The sequence below is a fragment of the Rhinatrema bivittatum genome, chromosome 13 (genome assembly GCF_901001135.1).
Source record: "Rhinatrema bivittatum chromosome 13, aRhiBiv1.1, whole genome shotgun sequence".
Taxonomy (NCBI): Eukaryota; Metazoa; Chordata; class Amphibia; order Gymnophiona; family Rhinatrematidae; genus Rhinatrema; species Rhinatrema bivittatum.
In genome coordinates this window covers 1,063,611-1,088,200 of record NC_042627.1, presented here as the reverse complement: position 1 = coordinate 1,088,200, position 24,590 = coordinate 1,063,611, and the positions used below count along the sequence as shown (strand labels likewise).

Genomic DNA, 24,590 nt, shown 5'->3' with positions numbered 1-24,590 from the left:
TGTGTTACAAACCTTAATGTTCAGTGAATTTGACTACCTTAATTCATTACTACTGGGTTTACCTGAATCAACAATTCACTCTTTACAGATATTACAGAATGCTACCACAAGATTACTAATGGGCTGCAGCAAATATGAGCATATTTCTCCCATATTACAATTATTACATTGGTTGTCCATCAAATACAGAGCCCAATATAAAATATTAACAATCATTCATAACTCATTATACAATGTCACTGAGGTCCCATGACATAGCAGGAAATTATATGGGAAGCTTCAGTTGAAGTAGACCCCACATGAAGCATATAACCTAAAGGCTGTACAGAGATGTGCTTTCCTTCTACATGACGATGATATGCACAGTTGCACAAAGGATAACCCTGACTGAGTTGGTCTTCAGATGTAGAAAGTAATCAAGCAGTTTGTGTGTAACAGAAGGGGACTAAGGCCCTTTACTTCCACCATACAGCACACTTCCTCTTCAGTCTATAGGACTTTCTGGTGGAAGGTTTCCTGGAAGCCAAGAGGACACAAAACACATACTCAGAGCAAGGCGTTGCAATATTAGCCTCTCAACATCCAAGCTGTGTGAGCCAGGACTTGGAGGTTGGGATGCTGCAACCTGCCTTGATTCCGAGTAATGAGAGTTGGGGAAGTCCCTAATCTATCAATTTCCTGATAGACAACTCACGAAGGAGCAGAAACCAAATCTGCCTTAACCAAATGAGGGCTATGAGAATCATAGTTCCCTTGTCCTCTGAGCATTTATAAAATCTTCTTGGCCAGTGGAACTGAAGGATGCGCAAACAGAAGTTTCTGAGCCCAATGAAGAGTGAAAGCATCAGAGTCTAGTTTTCTCTGTGTCCTGTTCATGAAGAGAGTAACCTTGCTGTTCCAGGGAGCTGCAATCTCTGGGGTCCCCCCAAAGGCAGAAAACACAATATGCTACCCTGATCCAGGGACCATTCTTGGTGTCAAAAGGACAGACTAAGGCCATCCCATTATCCAAACCAACCAGGTACATGGCACTGAGCACAATGCCATGAAAGGGCCCAAGTCCAAAGTTGGACCACCTCGTGACACAGGAGGTAAGATCCCATACATCCCTGCTTTTTGATGGACAACCAAGCAGCAATGTTTTTTACATCTGGACGAATCCAACTTTGTTGGACAGTCTACCTCTGAAAGCCATAGTTGAGACTCAAGAGACTGTGACACTGTGGCTCCACGGAAAAAGAAAGACTGAAGGGACCCCACTTGGCCAATGTGACATGCTCAATGAAGCTCAAAGTTTTAGAAACTTTGACATAAGTTTTCCGTACCGGGCTCCACCGGTTGATGTCACCCATGAATGAGGACTACCATCCTACTTGTCCACGGGGAAAAAAAATTGTAACATTTGATTTGTGATATTAAGCAATAAAAACTAGGGATGTGAATCGTGTCCTCGATCGTCTTAACGATCGATTTCGGCTGGGAGGGGGAGGGAATCGTATTGTTGCCGTTTGGGGGGGTAAAATATCGTTAAAAATCGTGAAAAATCGAAAAATCGAAAAACCGGCACATTAAAACCCCCTAAAACCCACCCCCGACCCTTTAAATTAAATCCCCCACCCTCCCGAACCCCCCCCCAAATAACTTAAATAACCTGCGGGTCCAGCGGCGGTCCGGAACGGCAGCGGTCCGGAACGGGCTCCTGCTCTGAATTTTGTCGTCTTCAGCCGGCGCCATTTTCCAAAATGGCGCCGAAAAATGGCGGCGGCCATAGACGAAAAAGATTGGATGGCAGGAGGTCCTTCCGGACCCCCGCTGGACTTTTGGCAAGTCTCGTGGGGGTCAGGAGGCCCCCCACAAGCTGGCCAAAAGTTCCTGGAGGTCCAGCGGGGGTCAGGGAGCGATTTCCCGCCGCGAATCGTTTTCGTACGGAAAATGGCGCCGGCAGATCGACTGCAGGAGGTCGTTCAGCGAGGCGCCGGAACCCTCGCTGAACGACCTCCTGCAGTCGATCTCCTGCCGGCGCCATTTTCAGTACGAAAACGATTCGCGGCGGGAAATCGCTCCCTGACCCCCGCTGGACCTCCAGGAACTTTTGGCCAGCTTGTGGGGGGCCTCCTGACCCCCACGAGACTTGCCAAAAGTCCAGCGGGGGTCCGGAAGGACCTCCTGCCGTCCAATCTTTTTCGTCTATGGCCGCCGCCATTTTTCGGCGCCATTTTGGAAAATGGCGCCGGCTGAAGACGACAAGATTCAGAGCAGGAGCCCGTTCCGGACCGCTGCCGTTCCGGACCGCCGCTGGACCCGCAGGTTATTTAAGTTATTTGGGGGGGGTTCGGGAGGGTGGGGGATTTAATTTAAAGGGTCGGGGGTGGGTTTTAGGGGGTTTTAGTGTGCCGGCTCACGATTCTAACGATTTATAACGATAAATATTAAAATTATCGGATGATAATTTTAATCGTCCTAAAACGATTCACATCCCTAATAAAAACCGTATGCTAAGGCACCAAATATTCTGCAAAATTGCCACCCAGCATCTTATAAATTCTCTCCCAGAATCGGCAAGAAACAGAGCCTTGACATAAGGTTGATTTTGTTACAGTGGCATAAAGGAAGATGTGAGCATACCTTCCATTCAAAGAAATGGTTGGGTGTGGCTTCATCTTCATGATGAACTTTTAAGGCAACACATCACTTATCAATGCAGAGTCCTATTCTGCTCCATTCCAGCCCAAAGAGCTTGGTAGCCAAAGTGAGGTCCATAAATATAAATAAAAGCAAATAGGCTGGAGATTATGGAGAACACTAAATGCCATACCAGTCCCCACTGGATTACTAAAGAATTGCAGTGGAGAACAACTGCATAATCGTACACATACAGTTATTTTTCAAACAGATATTGCCATTGTCTAAAACACATTTGCACAGCAATACATTTACAATACTTAACCTTTAAAACACCTGCAAATATACATTTAAGGCTATTTGAAATTGACAGCAAAACTTGTGGCTTGAAATATTGTGAGAGACTTGGGAGCATGGTATCTATGGTACATCAGAAACATAGCAGGAGGACTTGATATGAGAAAAACCATATGAAGGATGAAAACCAATAATGTAACATCCTTAACACAGCACACACTACACTTAAAAAAATCAGAAAAGAGATAAGGGAAAACAAAAGAGGCTGGTCTTACCTTTGTTGGGTGAATCTTCTTTTTCCACATAACTGCTAGGGGGAAAAAAACAAATATAAGTTACCAAACACATAAAAATGTGAAATTATCAGTATCTTCTAAACATTAAACATTTGAATTAAGTCACAGAAAATCATTCAGAATACATCCAAAATAAAGAGAAACAAGATTTGAAACCAGCAGTTTCAGCTAGAAATGTTAATCACCTGTTGAAAGGCAAATGTTTCACCCAAATATTTAAAAATAAAGTTAGAAACTGAAAAGCTGTTATACATGATGTACTCTCAACCACTTATCTTTGATCTGCTTCAGATCAGTATATGAGAACAGGGAGAATATAAAAACAGGAGTAGTTGTTGAATTGCTACCTCTTTCCTTGTTCCCATTTCTGAGGTCCCATTTTTTGTTGTTGGGTTTTTTTTTTTGTAATTAAAACCACTCCTGCCACTCTTTTCTTTAACTATTCATTTGGTAGTGTAATGCCTATAAGGGGGTTCTGGTGAGGATCAGCACAACAGTAACTAATATAGCAAAAGCTACTTCATTGTAACAGATGTTCTGTTAGGACAGCAGCATATCAGCCCTCACAGGTGGTATGGCACCTTCTGCTGAAGCCTGGCTGCTGAGATGATCACATAGCTACTAGAACTGTAGTCTCCTGGGGACAAGGGTGGGTTCAGGGAGGACAGATATCCTGCTGTCCTGAGAGAATATTAGTTAGTTATAGGTAAGACCTTTCTCAGAGAGCCGGATATTCTGTCCTTACAAGAGGAGATTTCCTAGCTAAACAGTCTGCCATGAACAAAAAAAAAAAAAAAAAGCAACAGTGCCAACTGGCAATAAGGTTTTTGGCAATTAGCCATTTTATATTTTTGTATTTTGTTTTTTTTTAGAGCATCTAAGATATAATAAAAATAGGTCCTAGTGGGAATAGCATTAGATTCTAAACATGAAAGAGGCCTATCAGAAGAAAGTGACCATACATGCTGTTGCATTGGGAGTCCCTATCCAAGCAGTAATAGGATGTGAATGTGTGAAAGGAACATCATATCGCAATCTTGCAAATTTCCTGGGGCCTTTGATGCCAATGCAGGTGGCCTAGACTTGTGTCCCAAAGAGTTTTTTCATGAGCTCTTGAGATTGGCCTCCAGGCAAACCACATGTCATGAAGATCTGGGACATCATGGTACATTTGTACTGGGTCACTTTGTGAAGCCATTGGCCTTCTTCTTGAGGAATGTACGAAAAATAGGCAAACTGAAATCAAACAACTAGATTTTGAATTGTTAGTGAAATACAATTGCACAAGAAAGAAAAAAGTTGTAAGATACAAAAAATAACCCAACTATTTAAGAATATAAGAGGCCGGATACAGACTGCACCGAGGAAAGTTGCGCCAAAAAAACAATTTTAAGATTAAATTACCAAAAATTCATTTACCTATAATAAAATGACATTTAGGCTCTGCAGAATACATTAAACCGGGGGGGGGGGGGGGGGGGGGCGGCACCAAGCAATGGCTTTTGCATAGGACATCCTGCATAAATTCAATAAACTAATCCACGATGATAAAGCCGACTGGCTTAACACGGCACTGCACGTGCATGTACCACAAAGAAACCTGAGATCTGCAAATAAAGCTCTACTAACTGTCCCCTCTGTCAAATCAGCACATCTCACGCAAGTAAGGGAAAGAGCACTGTCACTGGCTGGTCCTGTACTCTGGAATACCAAGCCACTCGAAATAAGACTACAGACACATCTGAAATTATTCAAAACTAATCTGAAAACCTGGCTTTTTAAACAAGCATTTTATAAAGAGAAAGAAAAGGAGAAAAATAGTTGAGCGATAAGGATGCACCAAGCTACAAGTTTTTAGTAACCTACATAAGCATATTAATGTTAAAATCAAGCTGCCCAATTTGTTCCTAACAATCAGGTTTAACTTACACATCTAGTTTATTATTTTAAATTGTTACCGTACTATGATGGCACACGAGTAATTTGTAATCTATACCACCCATATTTCTCTTTATCGTGCCCTTCTGTAAACCGTTGTGATGGTATTTAACTTAACGACTGTATAGAAAAAAATTTTTAAATAAATAAAAATAAAGCATTATGAAAGCTCTAGAAACTATGCGACCATAATATCAACCCAGGATCCATTAGATTATTTTGCTTATGCTTGGAGAATGAAATTTATAAAAGTAGGCATACCTAAACTCTAAACATTTATATCTCCATAAAAATAATTCAGAACACTAACTGCTGAATTTTTAAAATCCTCCGTATGCGTTGCTTGCGACACTGTCTATGCCGTCTGCGCTGTTCCCGGCGTCTTGTGCGGGCGGTGTTTTGAGGACGGCGCCACCTTCATTAGTAAGGCCGAATCTCTGTCTCGGTCCCTCGGATCAGGTCCCTGATCCGATGGTCTAGGGCGCCGTGATAAGTCCTTACCTCCAGGCCTGGAGGGTCAAGGATCCCACGACACTGCTCTTTTTTGGGATGGAGCCAGTGTTGTCGAGGGGCCAGGTGAAGAATGAGCCTCTGATGGCTCCGATAAACTGAATAGTTCCCTCATCCGATAGGCCCGTTGTTTTTGGGCCCTAGGGGACATTCAAGCACAAAATTCAGTCTCTTTGATTGTGATTTGGCACGAGGCATCTGTAACATCGGTCATGGCCATCCATGACCGATATTACTTTGTCACATGTACAGGGTTTAAAACCCGATTTTTTCGACAGTTCCTGTATAAACAAAAAACGCTAAGGAGAAGTCAGCTCCGCGTGCGATCCCGTGCGCAGAAAGAACAGACTGAGGAGAATCTGTTACTTTCCTGCGCGGGAACACACGTGCAGGCGCAGAGAGCAAAAATCTAGCCTCTGCTTGGTAAAGCTCCGCCTCCCGGACCTGATTGACAGATCCCATGACAGCATGGCTAATTCAGCCCTGCCATCAACGGGAAAAAGAAGGAACAGTATGCAGCTGTACCGCCCCTGGAGGAATGGCTCCCGGCAAGACAAGGCCTGCAGTTCGGAAACACTATGCGCAGAACAAATTTCCATGAGAAACACATTTTCAAGGTCAGCAACCACAAGGTCAGGTTACGCATCGGTCTAAACCTAGGGCCTGCTATGAAATCCAATACCAAATTAAGACTCCCATAAGGGCACTGGAAACCGCAAAGGACGAATAACATGTTTCACTCCTTTCAGGAAACGGGCCACATCAATATGAGTCAACAAGTATCCATCATTCACCTGACCTCTGAAACAGGCAAGAGGCAATACTTGTACCTTTAAGGAATTAAGTGCCAAGCCTTTATTCAAGCCATCCTACAAAAATTCCAAAATGAGCAGGATCTTGACTGAACAAGGAAGAGTACCTCAATCCTCACACCAGGCCTCAAACACTAGCCAAACCCGCATATAGGCCAAGGAATTGAAGACCTTTCCAGCTCTTAGCAAGGTGGAAATCACTGCCACAGAGCATCCACATTTCAGCAAGTGAGACCTATCAAGGGCCAAACTGTAAGACAAAATCAAGTCAGATCTTCATGAAAAACAGGAGCCTGCAACAGATCTCTCATGTCCTGGAAGCCGAAAGAATGATTCCGCCGTTGTCAAACATTATCCGGACCACTCAACACCGCAGCCTAACTGCAAACATGCTAGTCGGACTGTCCTGACTTCCAAACGATTGATGTTCCAGAGAGAATATTTTGCATCCCAGCACCATGGAGATGTCAGCTCCTAAAAGTGAGCTCCCCAACCATGGAGGCTTGCATCTGTTGTCAGCACTAACCAGTCCAGTGGTGCTAGGGAAATTCCCTTCCTCAGATGATCCTTAGCCACCACTGCAGTTGGGAGGAGTCCTCCATCGGTAGGTGAAGCCGAATCAAATAGTCCTGAGACTGCAGGTTCCAACGAGACAACAGGGAGCGCTGAAGAGGAAGTATACGTACTCTCGCCCACAGTACTACTTCCAGAGTTGCCGCCATTAAACCAAGTACCTGCAGGTAGGACCATACGGTTGGGCGCAGAGTGTTCAACAACAGATGTATCTGTTCCATCAACCTCTGAGATTCTGGCAGGAAAACCTTGCCCTGCTTCGTGTCGAACCAAATCCCGAGATAGTCCAAACGACTGAGCAGGTTGAAAACTGCTCTGGGACAGGATTACCATCCAGCGGAGCTCCTGCAACACGGAGATCACCTGCGGGTTACAAAGCAGCTCTCTTCCAGGGTCTTGGCTCAAATCTTTGTGCACCCCTTCGTGCAATCCTTGGTGCCTCATTTAATATTCTTTGTTTGTACATTTTCTGTTAACTAACCCTTTTTCCCAAGTTAAGTACCCTTTTGGCTTGTTAAGTTTAATTTTAATTGTTCTTTGTATCAGACTATGGAATTATTCTCCAGCTGTTTTTGTTTTATGTAAACCGGTATGATTTACATTTAATCTAAGAATGTCGGTATATAAAAATTACAAAATAAATAAATAAATCAATAAATAAATCGGCCAATCATCCAAATACGTGTGTAATAGGATCCCATCCTCTCTCAATTCTGCTGCAGCTACTACCATTGCCTTGTAAAAGGTCCTGGGAGTGGTGGCCAGACCAAAAGACAGTGCCCAAAACTGATAATGCTGTCCCAGAACTGTGAACCGCAGAAAGCGTTTATTCTCTAGTCGAATGAGAATGTGAAGTTATACCTCGGATAGGTCCAAAGAGGTCAGAAATTCCCCCGACTGCATGGTCATTATCACCAAGCGCATTCGAGGGGTACCGGAGACCCCGAATTTGAAAATACGGAGACGACGGTGAGACTAATCTGCCAGTATATTCTAGCACAAGGCAATTCTGATATGGATCAATCGCTCCTGGATATTAAACTGAAGCGGGGCCAAAGAACACTGGGTAAGAGAACGGACAATAAACCCCGAGACATTGCTACTTGCTTTCACAGTTTTGCTGTGAAAGAGACGATATTCACCATAGCCAGGAAGCAAGAAAAATGGAACTGGCAAGGCCAATTTCCTTTTTTGCCGACATCTCACCGATCACCTTAAAAAGACGACAAGAAATGCGTCCAGGCAAGTAAGGAGAACATTCGCTACTGGTGGGCTTGTGCTTGTTCCGAAAGGACTGGCTCCGGCCCGCAGGGCGGGCCGCTTGATATGAGCTTCTATATGGATTGAAGCTTTGTGATCCTCTGCCCCTGGAGGTCCAGGGGAAGGATCGCTGGTTTCTCTTATTCCTGTCCTCTGGTAACAGCGACAGTGGGGACCCACCCCATTTGTTGGCTAGTTTCTCTAGTTTGCTTCCAAACAGGAGTGTTCCCTTGAAAGGCATCCTTGTGAGTCTCGTCGGCTGACCCATTTCGGAGCCAGATTTGTCTTCTGGCTGCCACGGCGGATGAGACTCCTCTAGCTGCTGTGCGTACCAGATCCGAAGCGGCGTCCACGACGAATGATACAGCTGGTTCCAGGGCTTCCCTGGGAATGTTGTTCCTGGTCTGTGCTAAGCAGGCGCATGTCACCACAGCACAGCAGGCCGCGATCTGTAAAGCATAGGGGAGACATCAAAGCACTGTTTGAAGATAGATTCCAGATGTCCGTCTTGAGCATCTTTGAGTGCTGCTCCTCCCTCTACTGGGATAATAGTGCGCTTCGAGACCGCACAGACCATGGCATCCACTTTCGGACATGCCAGGAGATCTTTGACAGCAGGGTCCAGAGGGTACATGGCTACCACAGCCCAGCTGTTGCATTCGTGCCTGTTCTCTCCCTCGCTCCACCCTCTCTACCTTAGTGGCGACTCCCTTTGGGTCTGACGGACAGTTGCTGCCGCGGCTTCTCCTCGCCATACTTCCTGGAATCCCCTGGCTGGCCTGACGCTGCGGATCTGCCATGCCCCAGAAGGCTTACAATTTAAAGTACGCACTTGAGGCAATAGAAGGTGAAGTGATTTCCTTAAGGTCACAAGGAATGTTATTGGAAGAAGCAGCATTTGAAGCCTAGCTTCCACCACTTGGATAATTTCTATATAGGAAGTATATAAAAGTTCAATAAATAATTCCCAGCCTGCTGCTGTAACCACTAGACTACTCCACTATTAGGAAGTAATTTTACAATGCAGATAAGTGGTACAGGTAATATTTGATATCATAAGAACATAAGAAAATGCCATACTGGGTCAGACCAAGGGTCCATCAAGCCCAGCATCCTGTTTCCAACAGTGGCCAATCCAGGCCATAAGAACCTGGCAAGTACCCAAAAACTAAGTCTATTCCATGTAACCATTGCTAATGGCAGTGGCTATTCTCTAAGTGAACTTAATAGCAGGTAATGGACTTCTCCTCCAAGAACTTATCCAATCCTTTTTTAAACACAGCTATACTAACTGCACTACCCACATTCTCTGGCAACAAATTCCAGAGTTTAATTGTGCGTTGAGTAAAAAAGAACTTTCTCCGATTAGTTTTAAATATGCCCCATGCTAACTTCATGGAGTGCCCCCTAGTCTTTCTACTATCCGAAAGAGTAAATAACCGATTCACATCTACCCGTTCTAGACCTCTCATGATTTTAAACACCTCTATCATATCCCCCCCCTCAGTCGTCTCTTCTCCAAGCTGAAAAGTCCTAACCTCTTTAGTCTTTCCTCATAGGGAGTTGTTCCATTCCCCTTATCATTTTGGTAGCCCTTCTCTGTACCTTCTCCATCGCAATTATATCTTTTTTGAGATGCGGCGACCAGAATTGAACACAGTATTCAAGGTGCGGTCTCACCATGGAGCGATACAGAGGCATTATGACATTTTCCATTTTATTCACCATTCCTTTTCTAATAATTCTCAACATTCTGTTTGCTTTTTTGACTGCCGCAGCACACTGTACCGACGATTTCAATGTGTTATCCACTATGACACCTAGATCTGTTTCTTGGGTTGTAGCACCTAATATGGAACCCAACATTGTGTAATTATTAGAGATGTGAATCGGAACTGAAATCCGAACCGATTCTGGTTCCGATTCACATCTCTAGTAATTATAGCATGGGTTATTTTTCCCTATATGCATCACCTTGTACTTATCCACATTAAATTTTATCTGCCATTTGGATGCCCAATTTTCCAGTCTCACAAGGTCTTCCTGCAATTTATCACAATCTGCTTGTGATTTAACTACTCTGAACAATTTTGTATCATCTGCAAATTTGATTATCTCACTCGTCGTATTTCTTTCCAGATCATTTATAAATATATTGAACAGTAAGGGTCCCAATACAGATCCCTGAGGCACTCCACTGTCCACTCCCTTCCACTGAGAAAATTGCCCATTTAATCCTACTCTCTGTTTCCTGTCTTTTAGCCAGTTTGCAATCCACGAAAGGACATCGCCACCTATCCCATGACTTTTTACTTTTCCTAGAAGCCTCTCATGAGGAACTTTGTCAAACGCCTTCTGAAAATCCAAGTATACTATATCTACCGGTTCACCTTTATCCACATGTTTAACAACTCCTTCAATCAAGTAATACACTAGTAGCCATATAGGAGGCTCAATAACTATTAGAATATAGTTCTGATTATTAGATCCGTACAGTCAACATAGCCTGCTTATTGGTAAACATCTGGATTATGGGTAGAATTTATTAAATCACTTTTTCTATCCTGTGTTTCTTCAATACTGGGCTTGATGGACCCTTGGTCTGACTCAGTATGGCAAGTCTTATGTTCTAATAGTAACCTGGCTGTACTCTCAATATATGTTCCAAACCTGGTATCTATGCCACCTGTATTCTACTAGAGGAACTTCTGCTGGGACTGGTACATTTTAATAATTATTCAACTTGTTACAAGCATAGTACAGTATATAATAGTAACAAAAATGGTTACTAAAAACTAATTAAGCTAGATATTTCACTTAGATGCAGTGCCAACACTGCTCTCTACATTAATGGTGGGGGTGCAAGGGAAATAGAACCAAAAGGTTACTAAGAGCCAAGAGAAACAGATAAGTATGAGAAAAAAAAAAAAGTGCGAAACTTGTTGGGCAGACTGGATGGGCCGTTTGATCTTCTTCTGCCGTCATTTCTATGTTTGTATGTTAAGGGGTTAGAACAGCTCCCTTATCAAGAAAGACCAAACAGGACCAAACAGCTCTTTGGGTTATTTACCTTTTCAAATAACACTAGAACTAACAGTCACTGATTTAAGCTAACAGGTAGATTTTTTAAAAAATTGGATTTTTTTTCCCTCAATGCACCATCGAGCTATGGAATTCATTTCCAGAGGATTGTGGTCAAAGCAACTAGCATAGCTGGGTTAAAAAGGATTTTGCCAAGTTCATGGGAGGAAAAAGCAAGTTTTCTTACCGTAAACTGAGTTTCCGTAGATAGCAGGATGAATTAGCCATGCTGTCATGGGAACTGTCGAGGCAACGGGCGTTAGGAAAATTGCACAAAGCTACTAGACCGAAGCACGCGACTCAAGGAACGGCGCCGGACCCTTATAGGTCAACACATTCGAAGCAACAACGACAAACAAACGGGATAGAGCGCCTGAAACATAGTAAGGTCTCGGCACAAACGGGACTAAAGCTGGCAAAACCTGCCCAACCATCATTAAGACGTGACTCGACTTCACATTCCCCTGCCACCCGAGTGGGGAAAGGGAAGCACAGACGGCAGGACAAACCAAAGGAGAGGAAAGGTGGTAGACAATGATCCCCGTCCCTGACGGGCAGATCTGCTGAAACCTCTCCAAGTCAGTCTCACCCTAGTCCTAGGGTATCCGAACGGTCTTTCTCCCCACGGAGTATGGGGTACAGCAGATCAACCACTCATTCAGAAGAGGAGTATGTAAGAATTACATCATCTTCCTCCTCCTCCCTAGCACGGAAGTCTCCCTTTCCCTCACCAGGCTCCGACCAGGACACTGACGAATCAGGGCCACGTGAACCAGTTTCGAAGAAAAGACGAATAGCGTTGGACATAGAACCCACAGCACCGCTTCCCGGGGGACCACCACGAAAGCCGAGGATGCCTCTGCAGACGCAAGAGGCGTTTTCACAACTCTCCACTGCACTAGCGAGGTTCTTTGAGGTGCTTGACTCCACCTTTCACCTTACTTCGTCCCCTATGGGCAGCACGCCACCTTCACCTCAGCTAGGTTCAGGATCGGAACTACCGAAGGAACCCGTACCAGGGACTCCAAAAGATCTCTCCCCACCGGGTCTCTCTCAGCCTATGCCTCTGCCCCCGCAAAAAACCCCCCGAACACCCACAGTAGTGAATTCGGAATCACCCCCTTCTCCCCCCTTTCTCCATCATCATCCACAGGATACCCCTCGGATCCATCGGAGGACACACCGGAACCGTACTCACCCCCATAAGATCTCTCTTATCCAAAATTCTTGGATAAGATGGGCGCTCTTCTCAACCTAAAGGTGCAGAAGGTGCCTGATCCTAGGGCGGAAACATTAGGTATCCTTAAAATATTTAATATTCCAGCAGAACCAACCTCCCTTCTGTCACACAAGGTGTTATATTCCGTACTCGAGAAGATGTGGGAGTCTCCCTTTACTACCACCCCGGTATCCAGGAAAATGGATCTCAAGTTTTGCATGCAAAAATCACAGTTCCACTCCATTCCGCAATTTCCACACTCATCCCTAGTAGTGGAATCGGCGATGCAGAGGGCCAAGAGGTCAAAATTGCACAGCTCAGCGCCTCCGGGAAAAGAGCAATGACTTTTGGATGACTTCGGGAAAAGGGCATATCAGTTCTCTATGCTCTCTTCCCGGATTAGTCAACACCAATTCTATCTGGTGCAATACTGTACAAAAGTAGTCAGACCTTAAAGGCCACACTACCCGATCCAGACACGGCAACGTCATCCATTAATCAACCAATTCAGAATTTGGAGGAAGGCATCAGACATCTCCTTCGTACGGTGTATGAAGGGTTTGAGTCATCGGCTCATACATCGGCCTCAGCTATTGCTGCCCACAGAATGGTCTGGCTAAGATCCAGTGCCATTCGGGAAGAGAAACATGAGAGATTGGCGAATATTCCATGTAAGGGGGACAATCTCTTCAGCAACAAGTTCCAAGAGACGGTAGCAAATCTCAAAGACCAGGCAGTGGCGGTTCAATCACTGACTCACAACCCTTCCTTCAACATGCCTCGTAGATATTACACAACTAATTGCAGGCAACCATATACTCGTCGACCTTTTCATCAATACCAACAGTTTCGACCTGCTCCTTACAACCCCCCACAGCGGGCAACGACACAACCTCTTCAACCTAGAAGGGGAAGACCAAGACCACAGAGGCAACCATCACAGCAGCAGCAGGTGACTGCTAAACCGACGCCCTGGGTCATTCCATGTCAAGTGGACCAGTGGTCCCCACTCGACCATCTCTGATTTTGCTGAAAATTTATAAGGATGTACATGTATGTTTGAAACGAGGTTCTGTAAAGTTTTAGGGCCAGATATCAAATACTTGGGGCACTGTTGCCCTTTCACTGGAGGTCCCACCAAGCCCGCGGCTTCAGCTACGAGGATTTTGCAAACTTTGGCACATAGCCATTATAGAAATATAGTGGCTATGATGCTGAAATTGGACATACTAGCTCAACTTTTGCTGGTGAACACGAAAAAATTAGTACCAGCAATCACAAAACAACATGTCGGTCTTAATTTAGTGTCAAAGTGGCTTAAAAATCACGCGACATGACATTTAAGCCATACTTTGACCAAGTATAACTCAAAACCAAAAACCACTAGTAACTGGTGCTTTACCCTGTATACCAAACAGCTACATGACTTTGCATTGCTGCAATATCAGGGTCAAAGCATATCTATTTGTGGAGATATTCACACCCACATATGATGAAAAACGTTTAATGATCAAATCTGACCTATTTTCAAGGTCAAATATCTCAAAAAGGGTACCCCTAAAATCTATTTATTTTGATATCAGTGGAAAGAGCAAATTTTTCTCTACAAGGATCATCATTTTCTTTTTTGGAGTCTCTCAGTTTAAGAAAAGAAAAATGCCACTGAACATGGCGTTTTTTAATCATATGCAATGAATGGTAACTGCACTATTTAAACCCTTGCGTTGGTCCATGGTGGTTATACCACTACCAATTCCCTAAGAATTGGTATTATAATCCTATTAAGAATTGTAATAATGCCAAGTCTTTTGAGAATTGGCAGCCCCATCGCCTAGGGGCCACGCCCGATAGCCGTGCAAGGCCAGCCACGGGCGGTCTCTTTATCGCAGGTTCCGAAGCCTCAGGAGCCTCCCATTCCCGCAGGATAAGGAGCTTAAGCATGGGGTGGAAGGGAAAGGCCGAGGCCGGAGCCCTCCCAGAACCGGGTTCATATCCTTAGGGAGCGAGGCCATGAGATTATCCACGGAGGGGCTCTCCAGACCCAGCTCCTGCAAAACAAAAGGGAGGAGGGGCTCTAATTCCTCCTTACGAAAAAGACGGAGGGCTCTAGGGTCATCCCCTTCTGGGGGGGGGCATCCGCCGAATCCGAGGAAGCAGCGGGGTCCAAGGACACGGGAGACACCGGGGGGGGGGGGGGGAGGAGCACCCCCGGGACCACCCGCACCAGTCCCTGGGGCTCCGCGGCCGGTCCAGTGGTCAACGGCGCTGAGTGAGGGATTTTTGGTGGGGGGGGCAAGGGGGGGGGCTTTTGTCCAGCTCATGCAGGCTAGCTAGATAAGATTTGTGCATGAGGACAAAATCCGCTGAAAAAGGGATGCTGGATTTGGCGGGGGGGGGGGGAGAGGGAAGGTCAGGACCCCCCTCCTGGGCACTTTATGGCTTGGGAACCAACAAAAGATACCCAATATTAGGCTTGGGATCCTAGGCTAAGACACCCACCCTCAGGCTTCGGAACCTGCGATAAAGAGACCGCCCGTGGCTGGCCTTGCACGGCTATCGGGCGTGGCCCCTAGGCGATGGGGCTGCCAATTCTCAAAAGACTTGGCATTATTACAATTCTTAATAGGATTATAATACCAATTCTTAGGGAATTGGTAGTGGTATAACCACCATGGACCAACGCAAGGGTTTAAATAGTGCAGTTACCATTCATTGCATATGATTAAAAAACGCCATGTTCAGTGGCATTTTTCTTTTCTTAAACTGAGAGACTCCAAAAAAGAAAATGATGATCCTTGTAGAGAAAAATTTGCTCTTTCCACTGATATCAAAATAAATAGATTTTAGGGGTACCTTTTTTGAGATATTTGACCTTGAAAATAGGTCAGATTTGATCATTAAACGTTTTTCATCATATGTGGGTGTGAATATCTCCACAAATACATATGCTTTGACCCTGATATTGCAGCAATGCAAAGTCATGTAGCTGTTTGGTATACAGGGTAAAGCACCAGTTACTAGTGGTTTTTGGTTTTGAGTTATACTTGGTCAAAGTATGGCTTAAATGTCATGTCGCGTGATTTTTAAGCCACTTTGACACTAAATTAAGACCGACATGTTGTTTTGTGATTGCTGGTACTAATTTTTTCGTGTTCACCAGCAAAAGTTGAGCTAGTATGTCCAATTTCAGCATCATAGCCACTATATTTCTATAATGGCTATGTGCCAAAGTTTGCAAAATCCTCGTAGCTGAAGCCGCGGGCTTGGTGGGACCTCCAGTGAAAGGGCAACAGTGCCCCAAGTATTTGATATCTGGCCCTAAAACTTTACAGAACCTCGTTTCAAACATACATGTACATCCTTATAAATTTTCAGCAAAATCAGAGATGGTCGAGTGGGGACGATTTTAAAAACTGGTCCACTTGATGTGGAATGTCCCCCCTCTTTTTAGTGCCGCTGCCATCATCACTGCCACCATACCCACCGGGCAGTATTTCCTTATGCCTACCATACTGGGAAGCTATCACCACGGATTTATGGGTTCTAGAAATAGTACGACAGGGATACCAACTCCGGTTCAACGTCAAACCCACTCTACCGCACCTGTTGTCTCACCAACCTCGAGTCAACTACAGTAGGAAATCACATCCCTCCTCCACCAGCGAGCGATTCATCAAATTCCATCTCACGCTCATAACAAGGGATTTTACTCACCGTATTTCCTAATGCCCAAGAAAACCGGAGGACCGAGACCAATTTTGGATCTCAGAGAGTTGAACAAACATTTGGTCAAAGAAAAGTTCAAAATGGTGTCCCTAAAGACGATCTTACTGCTTCTCCAACCCAAGGATTGGATGTGCGCCATAGATTTGAAAGATGCCTATACCCATATTCCGATACAACATGGCAATACCTATCCTTCCAATTTCAGAAGAAGCATTATCAATATCGGGTACTACCCTTTGGACTCTCAGCAGCCCCCAGGGTCTTCACCAAATGTATGGCAGTGGTGGTGGCACATCTCCATCAGAAGAGCATCAAAATCTTTCCCTATCTGGACGATTGGCTGATAGTGGCATCCAAGACCCAGATTCTCAATAACTACCTCCACCAGATCGTTCAATGTTTGAACAGGTTGGGGATCATAGTCAATTACCAAAAATCAATTCTCACTCCGACGCAATCTCTCCAGTTCATTGGAGCGCATCTCGACACCATCCGCGCCAGGGCATTCCTACCAAAGGACAGGAGACTTGAGATGCATCGACTCTTTCGGAACAGCAGTGTCCTCAAAACTCTGTCAGCACGACAAATCCTCACCATCCTGGGGCATATGGCGGCCGCCATTTACACCGTCCCCAACACGAGACTTCATATGCGTCGCCCACAGTGGGGACTCAAACGACAATGGAAACAACACACACACAACCGTTAACAACCAAAGTGAAATTCACTCAAGCAATTCTACTAGATATATAGTGGTGGCTCAGGGGGAAAAATTTGCAAACAGGAGCCCTGTTCTCTACTCCCCCACACAATGCGGTCCTCACTACAGATGCCTCCCGCAAGGGCTGGGGGGGGGGGCACACCTGGACCACCTGCACACCAAGGTCTGTGGTTGACGCAAGAACAAGTCCTACAAATCAACCTGTTGGAGCTCAGAGCAATAAGGAACGCCCTCCACACATTCCTTCCACACTTAAGAGGACGAAGGGTTATGGTCTACACAGACAATCAAATCGTGATGTTCTACATCAACAAGCAAGGAGGGTCAGGTTCCTGGTCCCTGTGCTAAGAAACCCTACAAATTCTGGAACATGCAGCTCGACACTCTATGCACCTGCAAGCAACATACCTGCCGGGAGCCGTCAACATTCAGGCCGACCGCCTAAACAGGATATTCTACCCACACGAATGGATACTCAACCAGCAGGTGGTGGAAATGTTGTTCCACACTTGGGGACAACTGACCATGGATCTTTTCGCCACAGAACTCAACACGAGACTCCCTCGCTTTTGTTCAGTTTGGGCCAGCCAACACAGGATAGCCCAAGATGCATTCCTCCTTCCCTGGACGGAACCTCTCATGTATGCATTCCCTCTGATCCCCCTCATAACACGAATACAAAAGTGCATAAGAAATGCAGCCCAATTGATCTTGATAGCACCAGCATGGCCACGCCAACCGTGGTACACTCATCTGCTACATCTGTCCAAAGCGGATCCGATACTGCTTCCGGAAAGAGACAACCTCTTAACGCAAGAACAGGGAACCCGTTTGCATCACATGCACAGCTCCCTACACTTGACGGTGTGGAGATTGAGCGGCTCCTCTTGATGGAGCAAGGGATATCCTTATCCGCAGACTGTTCTCCTAGCCTCGAGGAAACTCTCTACCCGTAGAAACTATGGTTTCAAGTGAAAACTGTATACGACGTGGTGTGCCTCAGAAGGACTACCTCCCTTGGATTGCTCCCTGGAAAAATTACTCGATTATCTTCACTCATTGTACCTGACAGGCCTCGCTACCTCGTCGATTCAAGTACATCTCAATGCAATAGCCGCTTACCACCGACCGGACAACCCATCTATGGCCATCCGTTCATTTCAAGATTTCTGAAAGGCCTCACTCATCTTCGCCCTCCCATCTCAAAGCCTCCGGTGCCATGGAATTTCAATTTAGTGCTGGAGCAATTGATGGTAGCGCCATTTGAACCGATGGATGAAGCCCACTAAGTACCTAACCTGGAAAGTAGTATTTCTCATCGCTCTAATGTCAGCCCGCAGAGTAAGTGAACTCCAAGCATTGGTGAGCTACTCCCCATACCTGCAATTCTTCCATAACAAGGTGGTACTGCGGACACACCCATTGTTCCTTCCAAAAGTAGTCACACAATTCCATTTAAACCAGTCCATAGAGTTACCAACGTTCTTCCCCAAACCGCATCAGAACGAAAGGGAATGCTTACTACATACCTTAGACTGCAAAAGGGCGTTGGCGTATTATAAACATCGGACACATTCGGACACAAGGGTGTCCCAGCTATTTGTTGTTTCCTTCAACCCGAATGCTCCTGGGATGCCAGTAGGAAAACAGACTATATCCAGCTGGATTGCACAATGCATTCAATTCTGCTACAACAAGAGGAAGCTCATCTTAACCTCTTGCCCGAATGCACACCAAGTATGGGCGGTGTCCACCTCGCTGGCTCACCTCTCTCAAGTACCACCACTAGACATCTGCAAAGCAGCGACGTGGTCTTCCTTACACACGTTTACATCACATTACTGTCTTGACCAACAGACATCGGACGATGCTAAACTGGGAAAAGTGGTGTTACAGATATCTACCTGAAGTACAGCGGACTATCCACGCTGGGGATCACGCAAAAATAAAAAATAAAAAAATAAGAAAATAAGAAAATGAAGAAACTTCGAACTCACCAATATACAGCGTGATCGGGAGATTAGGACTCCCATGACAGCATGCCTAATTCAGCCCTGCTATCAACGGGAAAAAGCAAGTTTGCTGACCGTAAACGGTGTTTCCGTAGATAGCAGGATGAATTAGCCATGCTGACCCATCCACCTCCCTGGATAGACAGCAAGAGTCAGACATTACAGACTGAGGAGAGAATGTTTTTCTGCGCGGGAAGGCACGCGCAGCCGTACAGAGCAAAGCTCTATGTTCTACTAAGAAGCTCCGCCTCCTGGGCCCTGATCGACAGTTCCCATGACAGCATGGCTTATTCAGCCCTGCTATCAACGGGAAAAAAAAAGGTCCATAATAGTTAACTAAGTAACTCAGGGAAACCCACCACTTGACATAAGGAGTGCACAGCAAGAAGCAATCTACTTTTAGGGACTAGCCACTATCAAAAACAGGATGCTGAGCTCAATGGACCTTTGTCTGACAACATGGCACTTTGGTTACCGGCTAATGTATTGTTAACTATTTATATATTAACAAACCATTTAACGTGTAAAATACAATCCCTCTGAAATAAATGAACTCACTGCTTTTTCCCTATATATTAACCCAACTGCAGAATAATCAAAGAGGAACCTTAGTCTACATAATGGACCTCAAGAAATTACAACAGAGAGGTAACTGAAGAATTATCTAAACCAGCGCTTCTCAACCGGTGTGTCGCAACACACCAGTGTGTTGCCAAGCACTGGCAGGTGTGTCACGTGCTCCCGGTCTTGAACGGTCTTGAACGTACCGATAGCCCGTGGCAATGGCAGCAGGGCTATCGGTACGTTCCTTCCCTGCTGCCATTGCCTTCCCTGCTGCCATTGCCTTCCCTGCTGCCATTGCCACGGGCTATCGGTACGTTCAAGCCCAGTGGGAACGGCAGCGGTGGTAGAAGAAGCAGTGGCACCTGCGGCTGGCCTTTTCTTCTTCCCATGACCCCCCCACCCCCGTGACCCGGAACAGGAAGTGATATGCGGTGCGCAGGAAGGAGAAAGAGCCGTGCCGCGTGAAAAAATAGCAGCGGCGGCAGCAGCAGCGGCCCTCGAGCAATCGAAGTAGCCGGTAATCAGGAAAGGAGACAGCAGCATGAGCCTCCCGCGGCCAATGGGATTTTTCTTTCTTGGCCTGCGGGGGCTGGAGGAGGAGGCTGATGCAGCTACAATTTGTGCTGGGGGGGGGGGGGGGAAGGGAGAGGACGGGAGAGAAAGAGAGAGAAGCAGCCAGCCAGCCTGTGTGTGATTGAGAGCATGTGTGTGATTGAGAGAAACTGGTCTGAGAGCTGCTGTGTGTGTATATGTGAGAGGCAATGAAAGTGACTGCTCAGGAAGATGACTGATGTGTATGTGAGAGTGTGAGACATTAGTCAGGGAGGTGACTGATGTGCGTGTGAGAGAGAGAAGAAGCATGGAAGTGAGAAATCTGGTGTGGGGGGGGTGTGTGAAAGAAAGCATGGGAGTGAGAAGCTGGTGTGTGTGTGTGCATGCATGAGAGAGAGAGACTGGTTGGTAAGGTGACGATGAGTGTGAGAGAAAGAGACTGGTGTGTGTGAATGTGAGAGAAAGAATGTGATTCAGGGAATGAGAAACCTGTGCACGTGGAGAGCGAGCATGGAAATGAGAGACTGGTGTGTGTAAAGAAAGAAAGTGATTATGGGAATGAGAAGCCTGTGCATGTGAAGACAGTGAGCATGGGAGTGAGAAACCTGGGTGTGTGTGAGACACAGCATGGGAGGGAGAAGCCTGTATATCTGAAAGAGAACATGGGCATGGGAAGCCTGTGTGTATGCATGAGAGAGATCAGGTGACTGGTGTGTGTGTGTGTGTGAGAGAGAGAAAGAAAGTGATTATGGGAATAAGACGCCTGTGCATGTGGAGAGAACAAGCATGGGAGTGAGAGACTGGTGAGTGTGTGTGTGTGTGGGTGTGAGAGAGACAGAAAAAGTGATTATGAGAGTGAGAAGCCCATATATGTAAGTAGAACACAGGAGTGGGAAGCCTGTGTGTGTGTATGGCATGAGAGAAACTGTTCAGGAAGGTGACTGGTGGGTGTGTGTGTGTCAAAGACTGTTTGGGAGATGATTGGTGTGTGAGAGACAGAAACTGGTCATGGGGGCATGACTGGTATAGTGTGTGTGTGTGTGAGAGACATGGGCACTAAGGAAGTGGACCATGAGTATAGAGCTTAGCTTCTACTGCTGCTTCTGGTGTGTGTCACGGCCTGCATGAAAGGGGAGTAGGAGAGCTGCTGGAGGGGGTAAGTAAAGGTGGCTTTTAAGTTTATTTTTCTTGATTGACTGCCATTTTAATTATTTAATATTATGTGATGTCTGCTTTTTTGAAATATTTTATTGGTGTTTGGGGAATGTTTAATAGTTTTTATGAGTTTTTAATTATTGGATATTATTCTGTTCATAGCTGTTTTGAAACATTTATTCTGCTTATTAGTATAGTTTTACAATTATTTCTGTGTGGGGATCTATAGCTGCTTGCTAGTTCTGTTTTCCTAACAAGAGGTGTATTGGTTTTAAGGGCCTGATTTGATATTTGTATTGTTGTCTTTTCATAGATAGGGTTGCTCCTGTTTGAGTGTATTCCATAATACAGGTGTAACTGTGTGCGGATTAGTTTATGTGCATTACTACAGATCCTGGGAGTATGTTAGGTCAGTTCTGTGTCTGCTACCGAGATGAGATATTTTGCTAGCATGTAAGCGTTTGTATCAGTCTTATTTGTTGTGTTTTCTCAAGAGGACATGCATTGGTGGTAAACTGCTGTCTTTTCATAAATAGGGCTATTGAGCCTGGAAGTAAAAGAAATCTGAGTTGCTGTTACTGAGATGACACCAGAACATTTTTTTGTAGGGTGAGTTGTATGGGGAATTTCTTAATTCTGCTTTACATCCATTATGGTGGGTCAGGGGGGGTTCCCGTGGATGCAAACTGTATTTTTACATCTAGCCCCGTGACGATCATGGGTCAGTGTGTCATGCTTGTGAGAACCATCTGTCAGGTGTGTCCCGACAGAAAAAAAGGTTGAGAACCACTGATCTAAACTGCTGCACTGGCTGTGGCCACCAATGAGATTACCTTCCAATAACAAGAGTACTTAAGAGAAGCAAGTTATTTCAATGGAATAAGACAGCACATTCCCACTAAAAAGAATAAATCTGAAATAAAACAGCTTATGTGGAGAGAAATCAGGAGGCTAGCAAGGAAAATGTTACAGTAATCTAAAATACAACAAAAGCAGCATCAAAGCACAGAATAAGTGAAGGACGATTTGAATCCAATTCTAGCCTGTTAGTGTATTATAGTATTTGTTGATGCATTTATATTTTACAGATGAATTGTATTGTTTTGTTAGGATGTATTTGATTATTGTCTGCTATAAACTCCTTTGAGTCAAACCTTTCCCATGCATCTCTTTCCTATATCCTGACTCGTCCTTCCCTAAGTACACTATAATCACCCTTGCAAATCCCATGGACTGACATGACAACTCCGTCCGCCTAAACCTCCTCACAATGTGTGCCACTTGCATTCTGTTCAACCTCTCATCTATACATCAAACTCCTATATGTCAGCCACCCCTAATGCTGACTACAGAACTGTTTCCTTCCTCATCTTTTCTCATCCCACCCGAGTTCAAGCACTGCCGTCTGCACGGCTCCTACCTATGCCCTGCCGCCCCTGGCTCACTCACATTATGCGATCTTGTTGCTCCTGGTGGCTCTGCCCTGGGGTCAGGCTGCGGGCCGGCTCCTGGATTACCCGGCCTTCCTCCTCGTCCTGCACCACTACCTCCTGCTCTACGCCCGCGGACAGATGCGCAGCTCCGCGGCCGCCGGGGCTCCTCCTGCGCCGAGGGCACTCGGCCTTCCTGCGGCGGGACTGCAGCGCCAGGCGCGGCTCGCGGACCCCGCGCAGCACCCGACAGCACCCGCCACCCGTCTCCTCCACCAGCAGCACCTCCTCGCCGGAGTCCGCCTCCGACGAGTTCCCCCGCCGCAACCGGGGCCCAGACTCCGCACCTCCCGGCATCAGCCTCCCCAACCGTCGCCTCCGCACCTGCGCACAAGAGCCGGCGCGGGGCGCGCGCCGAGGCGACAGCTGTAACGGACTCGGGCGGCCGCCGCTGCTGCTGCGCACTCTCGCGCCAGGATTCTCGTCAGACCGGAGCGCTGCGTAAATGTACGGGCACTTTTCTCTCCTCTGCAGCAGCTTTCCCGCCGACAGTGAGCCGCTACTTTACTCCTCTTCGCTTCCACATTCAGCGCTAGCCAACAACGCGAAAAAAAAAAAGCGAGGGGGGGGGGGATTCTGTGCATGCGCAGCAAGTCAGAGACGTCACCGACTGCCCCTAGAATCCAACCGCTGCTTCCGGTTCCGCACTGCGCCTGCGTTTGACCTTTCTGGACTGCGCTGCTTCCAGCCCGGCGGGGAGTGATGATGCCGCGCATGCGCCTTGAGCTCTCTGCGCCTGGCTCAGGTGTATTGAGCCTTAGAGAGCAAGCAAGGTTCGTGTTTGGAAACGACGTTTCCAAACACGAACCTTGTTTTATTTATTTATTCATTTATTTAATGACTGTATTATGCCATGCTGTGAATGTTCGCTCCGCAGGTGTAATGCTGTTGTGGAAGGGAAGTTGCCTGAGGGAGGCCGTTTGGGGATGAAAGGTCTAAGGTAGGGCCGATGCAAGGTTATTAGATCCCTTGCACCTCCCTCCCTCCACCTTAAATTCCTATATCTATAAAAACTTGTGTTACATAAAATAGCACAAGAGGGCTGGGCCCTCTCATTGGAGTGCCCTTCCTCCAGAACTCCGGCAAGAACCATGCCCACTGACTTCGAAAAAGAAACTCAAAACCTGACTATTCAAACTAGCTTATCCATAACCAGACGAACATTACCTTTACCATGCCACTCAAACAAGCTTATCCATAACATGACACTACGAACTTTACTAGGCTTTTATTGCACCTTTATTCATTTTATCCCTGCGTATATTTATTTAAATTTCTCTGGTGTTGATGTATAGTTTCTTGCTTAATTGATGCTTCGTTCTCTAAGTGTCTCTTTGGTTAACAGCCGCTAATTCTACCCCCAGTTTTATTCATTGTTTCTCCCATTTCTTTGTAACCCCAGTTCTATGTAATGCTTGTTGCAATATTGTGTTCCACTGTAAACCGATATAATATGTATCCTGCCACATGAATGTCGGTATATAAAAGTTCAAAATAAAATAAAATAGGACATTCAAAGTGCAGTCTTATGAGGTAAATGGCACTTACGACATGCATAATATATTTATGCACTACTTTAGTGCTAATCAGAAAACCCTGCAAAAAAGACAAGCCCATATGATATTAAACCTTCTAAGGTGTTGATTGTCGTCTTGGCCCTCAGAAATCCATAAGTAAACTGAATTATGTTAATTACAATATAGTAAACCTCTCATATCAAAACACCACTCATTGCTAGCACGCATATAGTTATAACCCTACC

The 24,590-nt window shown here is 45.7% G+C and overlaps 1 protein-coding gene across 8 annotated transcripts in view; it reads right to left on the bottom strand.

Moving 5' to 3' along the window:
• Positions 1 to 23,559, bottom strand: part of ZFP91 (ZFP91 zinc finger protein) — a 151,947-nt gene extending 128,388 nt beyond the window's left edge. For 5 of the 8 annotated variants that reach the window (XM_029574761.1, XM_029574752.1, XM_029574756.1 and 2 more), the window contains exons 1-2: positions 23,153 to 23,559; positions 3,195 to 3,229 (exon numbers count right to left, since the gene is read on the bottom strand). In XM_029574761.1, coding sequence (XP_029430621.1) covers positions 3,195 to 3,229; positions 23,153 to 23,544 — 427 coding nt within the window. In that variant the 5' untranslated portion in view covers positions 23,545 to 23,559. Of the gene's footprint in view, positions 1 to 3,194; positions 3,230 to 22,787 lie in introns of all 8 variants that reach the window. The other 3 variants (XM_029574755.1, XM_029574757.1, XM_029574758.1) reach the window with 3 other exon arrangements.
• Between the last annotated feature and the right edge of the window lie 1,031 nt (positions 23,560 to 24,590).